The sequence below is a fragment of the Octodon degus genome, unplaced genomic scaffold (genome assembly GCF_000260255.1).
Source record: "Octodon degus isolate 3935 unplaced genomic scaffold, OctDeg1.0 scaffold00001, whole genome shotgun sequence".
NCBI classification, from domain to species: Eukaryota; Metazoa; Chordata; class Mammalia; order Rodentia; family Octodontidae; genus Octodon; species Octodon degus.
The window spans coordinates 33,482,828-33,491,432 of NW_004524577.1; the positions used below are offsets into that span (position 1 = coordinate 33,482,828).

The 8,605-nt window shown below is 37.5% G+C and overlaps 1 protein-coding gene across 1 annotated transcript in view; it reads left to right on the forward strand.

The window, feature by feature from the left end:
- Pde4d (phosphodiesterase 4D) overlaps positions 1–8,605 on the forward strand; it is a 1,527,171-nt gene that overhangs the window by 348,108 nt on the left and 1,170,458 nt on the right. Inside the window, exon 2 of the mRNA XM_004623069.2 lies at positions 1,585–1,719. Coding sequence (XP_004623126.1) covers positions 1,678–1,719 — 42 coding nt within the window. The 5' untranslated portion in view covers positions 1,585–1,677. The remainder of the gene's footprint in view (positions 1–1,584; positions 1,720–8,605) is intronic.

Below are 8,605 nucleotides of genomic sequence, written 5' to 3' on the forward strand. Positions count from 1 at the left end.
GAGAATCAAATAATCCCATGTACCCAATGGTCTCCTCTACATATCACCTCACTTAAGATACAAAGGCATTGTCTTCCTTTGATTCAGAGAGGGCACGTAACCTCCCTACCACTCCACAGAGTGCCAGTGGAGAGCTGTTTGACTGCAGGGCACATGCTCAGTGCTGGCTGCCAGGCTTCCAGGCTGCCTTCTAGGTATTCAGCCCCAGAGGAGAAGCCATCCTACCGGCATTCACTTTTCAATTAAACCCATTTTTCTATTCAAATTTTCATAGGTTCTAATTTCCTATAGGAAGATACTGCTTAATGTTGGTCTTTAAAGACATTCAAGTTATATTGATATTTAAAAAAAAAAAAACCCCACAAAACTTGACTAATTTAGCAAGCCCTATCAGGCCAAATCCATTATTTGTCTGATTTATTAATTTAAAACCATTGATTCACAAGCTCACTCCAGACAACTATTTTTAGGTTTTCCCTAAGGGTACTCTTTACCCAATGAATAATTGCATATTTTGAACGAGTTTTCCTCTGATAATGCAGAAGCTTCCCACAGCAGCTAGCTACCTACTTCTTCTCTGCAGATATATTTAGCTCATATCTTATATTATTTCTATTCATTTCTTAAATGAATTGATAACAAAATTCCACATTTTCTGTGAACCTATGAAATGCTCAGCATCATACCTAATCGGTAGAGGTGGCTAAATTCCTGGAGATGCACTAGCTGAGCACTTCTTGTGTATTAGCTCCTTCCTCCAAACCCGACTTTCTTATAAAAAAAAAAAAAGGCCCACATGCAGATATACCCTATGAATATGCAAATCATGTCCAGATGCGGTGGAATATCAGACATGTGCACAGCATTTGTAGCTAGTCCATTTGTTTTCTCCTCAAGGCAGAGAATCTCCTTCCTAATGACTAGTGGAAGGGGAAGGTTAGGTAATGAGGCCGTCAATGCCATACAAGCAACAACTTCTCTGATATATTCTTGAAATAACAGTTTTATTGCTAAAGTGAGCTGCCATCCACTTTCCTCAGCATTCTTTATAACTTGTTTGAACTAAAGGGTAGAGAACTTACTAAATTGAGTGCCAAGCCACGGGGGTGGCTCAGCGCTAAGAAAACAAGGGCTAAGAGGAGCACTTCAGCTCTTAGACCTTTCTGGTAGAGCTGCAGTCATCTCCGTGGTGGCCAAACTACCAAAGGGACTGACCCCTCAGTGGAAAACTGAGGCTGTCCCTAACTGTCCCCACATGATCAGCTCACAACCCCATCAGGTTGCCTCTCCCTCTTGTACATGTGACCTACCTGCTTTTTAATTTTTTTTTTTCAGCCACTAAAAATATAGGCTTTAGTATTGAAAACAAAAGGTGGCTGAGATGTCCAACTTATATTTAATCAGCACTGTTTCGGGAATGTGACTTGTGTGTATTTTTTTTTTTTTTTTGGCCTGGAAGCACATCCCCATTTTAGCCTGTTCCGATGAAGTATTTAAGAATTTACTGTCCTAGTCTAAGACAGCATTCAAAGTGCACGTGTTAATCATGCACTTGATTAAACATTTCCTTGTTTTTTTCTTCAGCATTCCAGTTGGCTTTTGAGTGGATAATTGTTGCAGGAAGGGCCTTGACTCTGGAAACTACAAGTGCCTGTTTGATCTACTTAAGACGCAACCATGGAGAGAGACACATGTGATTCACTTTCTCGGAGCAAAAGTGTAAGTGACTTTTATTTTCATTTCTTTCCTAAAAATGTGCACATGTAGTTTTTCATTCTTTTCTTTGGATTTTGATGCTGTCTTATCATGATTAGGCTTTTGGTAAATCTGGTTGACTTTCACTTCTCTGGCTGTTTGCAGTTATTCGTAAATGAAGATTTATTTGTCTAAGTGACTTGATTGACATTTGATGTGAATTCTCTTTCTCATTCATTCATAGGAGTCTATTAGTATAGTATCAAATACCTTGATTTTTTCATGTAAGCAATAAATATGTTTAAAAATTGAAAATGAAAAAAATTGTCTCTTGAATATCAAATTTTTGGGGCAAGAAGCCCAAAACTGTGAAGTTCTGTGACCAGTATTTCAGTGAGTCACATCTTCTTCAGAGATTTTTCTACCATGGCGTAGATCTTAAATTTTTCCATTAAATCATTCTTATTCATTTAAAGTGAACATACACAGGGCCCTGACAACAGTTAAGCCTTTTTTCCCAGTTACTGAAGACTTCGAAGGTATCAAATTGACGATGATTTTTAGTTTTCTTTTAGCTTATAGAAGACAGCACAAGCAAATAGAGTGATTCTAAGAAAGCTGCACATGGAAAATATGGAAGAAGACTGTTAATTTCTATCAGGCGAGCTCTAAGAATATGTCCTTTTGTTCATTTACCCGAGGGGGGAAAGGCATCCAAACAGATGTGGTTGTGACGTAGAAACATTTGTTTGAAGGCATTGGAAAAACCACAAATACAAACACATTCCTCCAACATGGTAATGCTTTGTGTTATACCCAGTGGTTCTATTATGATGCCCCAAGGCAAGCTTTCATTCTTTATGTAGAATTACTCTCTGGCTTTTAAGAGTAAAGCATGAATATCTGCAGAGGAAAGTATGGTAGGCTCAATAGGGTGTCCTGAACAATGAAGATATATTTAGAAATATACCAGCCCTTCCAGCACCATGTTTAAATAATCAACCAAGTAAATTCAACAAACTGGGATAGAATGTTCAGACTCATTTGCTCAATTACTTGGTGTTTATTTGTGTAGACTTTGCATAAACTAAAGGGCCAGAGCTTTGAGCTTGGAATTCCTTTCATCATCATGTTGAGTTGCTCATTGAAGTAGGTAACCAGCATAGAAATTACCAAACTGCCAACAAGTCTGATACTGAGTTTTCTTATTGTAAATTAAATATGAAAGCAACCCATTAACATAATGCTTCCTTCTTGTATTGAATTTCAGAGACATGTGGTATGAGAAATATGTGTAAAGGCAAAAGGGAGATTATTTTGGGTAATTAAAATATATCATTAAACATTTCCCTGTTCTTGGAGGAAAACATTCTAAAAGAAAATGATTAACAGAGCTGTGACTTTAAGGAACTCTCAGTACTTAATGATGCTGCTCAAAGATTTCCTATTTATATTTGCTTCATGCAAAATTTTTCGTCTTGGTGTAAGACTCAGATGAAAGGAGCCCGAGTTGCCTAGATTTGTCTAAAAGTAAACAGTAGAGTGTTCATTTCATTGCTTCCCAGCTTCTTTAAATTCCACTGGCATAAGGAAAGTGCTTCTGCCTAATTAAATATGTCTAAGTAGGAGATTACTCTTTATCAGAGAAAAGACCTGGACTTTGGCTTGGCTAGATGTCCTTACTCCAGGGCTTCATAAGTATGGTTTGTTTTGTACTGGTCCTTAATGTCAAAACTACCTCTCACCACCACCACTTAAATCTTTCTCATAATAGAATCCAAAATTATACACTTGGAAGTAGATATTTCCTGCTTTTGTTGAGGAACGTTTAAACAACTGATTTAATTTAGAATCAGAGGATGTTTGTCTTTGGCATTATGACATTTGAAAATTAAGGGAATGTTTTCAATTAAATGTTAAAACAGTTTCAGTTCCAAGCTACATGTTGCTCTGTAGGTACCTGTCACTGTGAACTAAGGTATATAGAAGAGCAGGAAAACAAGACCAACTTTAAACACTTATTTTGTTAATGCATTCCACTTATGAGGGATTTCCAATGTAGTGTGCAGCACCATTAGGCTCATTCTTACATTGACTTGGACATTAATTCTCAAACAAAATAAGGCACTGGGCCAAAAATGAGTGCACTGGCTTTCCTAGCCTCTCATAACAAAATACTGCACAATAGGTAGCTTTAAGCAGAGATCTACTTTCTCAAAGTTTTAAAGATTGGCCAAGAGGCAAGGAGTTAGCCATTTCAGTTCCTGGTAGGGCCTGAGAGAGACAGAGAGAGGGAGACAGAGAGGGAGACAGGGAGAGAGAGAAAGGGGGAAAGAGTGAGGGAGAGGAGATGGGGACATGAAAGAAAAGGAAAAGGAGAGAGTGAAAGAAAAATGGAAAGGAAGAGTAAAGAGGAAGAGGAGGTAGAGAAGGAGGGGGACAGAGAGTGAGAAAAAGGCCTTTTGGAAGTCTCTTTTCATTATCTCACTGTTTTTATCTTGTAGATCCTGTCTCCCTTCCTTCGTCTAACCCTACCTACTGCACAAAAGCCCCACCTCCAAATAAATTCATGTTAATAGTTAGAGACCCAACATATGTGTTAGGTGAGACCCAAACATTTGTCATAAGTTTGGTATGCTTAAGGAATTATTTCCATAAATCACTATGACATTTAAGCCCAACGAATGGTAACCAGTACTGTGAAATCAACCTATGAGGTATGATTGAAAAATAGTTAATGTTTAAATATTTTTAAAATAAATCTATTGCCACAAAAGGGCTGATGAGATAGCTCAGCAGAATAAGCACCTGCTTGGGCAAGCACAGGGACTGTGGTTCGAGTCCCACTACCACATGCCATTCTGAGCCTGCCCTGGGCATGCTGAGTCAGCCACCCAGTCCAGGCATGGTGGCACACACCTGTAATCCCAGCACTGAAAAGTCTGAGACAGGAGGATCACTACAAGTCTGAGCTGTCTAGTAAGAACCTGTATCAAATTCTTTTTTTTTTTTTTTTTAAAGACAACTTGCCTTAATTCCCTTCAAAATTCAAATACACTTACCTCTTTCTTCTTGTCACTTTCTGCAATAGTTCCAGCAGGCTTGTTTCATGGCTTGAGGTGGTCTCTTGGGGCTTTCTCAGTGCACTGAATTGATTCAAAAGTACAGGGTGCCAGATCAGATGAATAAGGTAGATGAGGACACACGGTGATCTTTTTTTCTGATCCTGTCTTTCTGTTAGATGACATATACAGCAATAGTCACTGTAGTTTTGATCATGTCTCCTAAAGATTATGAATAAAACAGAACTTTCAGAAAATAGCAAAAGCTATGGCTATGTTCAGAGCAGGTGGGCATATTCTGGTGCATCTAATGACAATGTGTACTTTAAATTTTTAGAAATTTAAACCTTTGCTGTATATATGTTGATCACATATATGTTAAACATATCAGATATACTGCCCTCTCCATTGGGTAACTGTGAAAATGATCCCGTCAAATCCTAGCCTTTTGAAAAATTTTCTGTTCATAGACCTAGAAGCTCATGTTAATTTTATTTGAAAGTATTTTTCCTTTTCTTTATTATTTTTGCTTATTTCGTAGTGTTTATTCTTAACCTCTAATACATTGATACAGACATCTGAAGTACCTTGACTGGTCACTGGATTTATCATTGATTTAAGTTTTCCAAGGCTTCTAAGTGCAGTCTGAATGACCTGAGTGTCTCCATTCTTTCCACCCTACTCCACTTTTTGGCTAAGAAGAAGAGGGAAAGAAAGGTATAGATGAGGAGGCAGGATATAAAAATTTTCAGGGCTGGCGAGTTAGCTTAGTGGGCTACATACCTACTTAGGTAAGCGCATGGACCGCAGTTCAATCCCTGGCATCACATGCCATGCCAGCCCTGCTCCCATTGTAGGTTGAGCCAGCCACAGAGTCCAGGCATAAAGGTACACGCCTGTAACCCCAGTGCTGGGGAGATTGAAAGCAGGAGGATCACTACAAGTCTGAGCTGTGTAATGAGATCCCATACCAACCAAATATATTTTTAAAAAATTACAATACTGGTACATTTTAGAATCAGGAGTTATTTAGAAGTGATTGAAAGCACTATTCTTTACCATATCTCTGGTGTTGTATAAACTCATGAATTTTTATAAATCTCATCTGGTGTGTGAACTGCATAAATTTTATTCCATCATTAATCAAAATTCTCTTGTATGTTGAATTGTAATACACTCTGTAGGATTTTACATTTAATTCTCAATTTCCTAGAACCCTGGATCATTGTTTTTTTTTTCCCTACCAGTTTGGAGGGATTTAAGATATCATCTGCTCAATTGGATTTGTTATTTTCTTGATGAAGTTGCCCTCTGTTTGACTTAGGGTTCTTTTGGATGCTGTATATTTAGATAAATTTGTCACCCACCAGATGTCTGTAATTGATATTCCCTGTTGTTTTTGGTGGGAGTGCTGGTTAGTGCTTATCCAAAGCTGGAAGCAAGTTGTGACTGTGTGGCGGAGACACAGTGTCTACAAAAGTTTCAGAGCCTGGATTTAGAGCCCACCTAAATGATCTGCCAGTCTTAAGTCCAAGAGCTGAGAGCTCATCTGGTGAGATATGCCCAGGAGGCTCTCAAGAATTACTTTTCATCATAGAAGGATTTTTAAGTGTTTCCCCAAGCTTGTAAACTAAATTCACCCCATTATTAAAAAAGCTTTTCCAGTGGTACATTTACATTGCTGATTTTTTGAAAAGCAATCTTTCTCTTAGTGATCCAGGGTGAGGGATTTATACCCTGTCATTTGTATTTCATTTCTTTGGTGCCTGCCTGAAGAGGGGAGACCAAAAGAAATTGAGAAAGGATGATACATTTTATAATGAAACTTCAGAGCTATCTGCATTTATTATTTCTTTTCTTTCTTTCTTTCTTTCTTTTTTTTTTGGATTTTAGGGAAGGGTCTACAGGGTGTTCAGGTCTCACTACTAGATCGGACTCTTAGTGATCTGCTTGTTTACAGCCTCCCAAGTGCTGGGATTGCAGGCACATGCCACCACGCCATCTCAATTGCTGTCTCAGTGTGACCCGGGGGTGAAGCCGGCTCTGCAGGCCCCGTGATCAACCCCCTGGCCCCTCTGCCTGCTTGCAGGTGCTTTAATCCACTATGCTATGCTATGCCAGCCCTTGCATTTATAACAATTATTTAGTAGGGTAGACTATTTTTGGTTTATGGTTAAAGAAAATAATAGATCCCTTCACAGTCTGACCTGAGTTCTCCACTCTGTTCATCACCTGAAGTGTGAGATTGATCTCATTACCATTACTTAGAATCATGAAAAAAAAAAAAAAAATAAAGACCTTGGATTTTTAACTTGTGTTCACTCCTTAGAATCCAAAGAAGATTGGGAAAGACACTCTAAGTAAAGACTCTTGGAAACTATTTCCTGTGCTATTGGAGTTCTATTCAGGAATTCCTTGGGTGTATGACTTAAAGTATGTAACCTATTTTTTTCTTCTAGCAGTTTCAGATCTTTTACTTGGGGCTTTGATGCATTTGCAATTGATTTCTTTTACTAGGTCAGGGGTGCAAATCTGGTTTCAGTCTTTTACCTATGGCTCTCCTGTTTTCTTGACATAAATTATTAAGGACACTTTTCCAATTTATATTTTTGGTACTTTTGCTAAAGATCAGGTGGCTGAAGTTGTGCAAATTTATTTCCGAATCTTATCTTCTATTCTACATCCTGTTTTTATGTCATTATTATGCTATTTGTTACTATAGCTTTGTAGTATATTTTCAAGTTGAGTATAATGATACCTCCAGTTTTGTTCTTTTTGCTTAGAATAGCTTTGTCTGTTCTGCTTCTTTGTACACTTTAGGATATCTTTCTAGTTGGTTGAAGAATGTCATGGGTATTTTTCTGGGATTGTATTGAATCTGCACATCACTTTCAGTCATATGGCTTTTATAGCGATATTAATTCTACTAACCAATGAACGTGAGATGACTTTCTGTCTTCTAATGTCTTCTTAAATTTTTTTCTTCAGCGTAATGTAATTTTAATTGTAGTGATCTTTCACTTTCTTGGTAACAAAAGCGGACAAATGGGATTTTGCCAAGTTAAAAAGCTTCTGTGTGCCAAAGATAATAGTGAACAGAGTTGAAAGATAGCTTATAGAATGGTAAAAGATATTTGACAGCTACTTTTCTTACAGAAGATTACTATTAATAGATAGATAAGATAGTTAATGAGTAAAGCAAATAATATAATCAATAAATGGACAAATGAACTGAATAAACATTTCTCAAAAGAAGAAGTACAAATAGCTATTCGTATGAAAAAAATCAGTATCTTTATCCATCAGGGAAATTCATATCCAAATTCCACTAAGATTACCTCTAACTACAGTCTGAGGCTATCATAAAGCACACAAAAACTAGTAGATTCTGGGCAGACCCAGAAAACAGGAAGCCTTGCATCTGTTGGTGGGAATATAGATTAGTACAAAAACCATACAAATCAGACAGAGGTTCTGCAAAAAACAAAACAAAACACCTAAAACTAGACATCATTTGATCTGGCTATAACATTTGTTCATATATACCAAAAAAAAAAGTCAGAATGCTATAAAGATACATGCATACCCATATTTTTGAGGTGCAATCCATAGTAAGCACACAATGGAAGCAGTATAGGTGACCATCAAGTGGTGGATAAACATAGCAAATGTATTATTAAGCCATAAGGAAGAATGAAATCACATCATTTGTAGGAAAATGAATGGAACTGGAGAGAATTACACTCAGGGAAATATGCCAGATTCAGTAAGACAAAGCATCACATTTTCTTTCATAGGTGGAATTAAGAGAAAAAAAGAAAGCAGAGAGAGAGGGAAAGAGAGAGAGA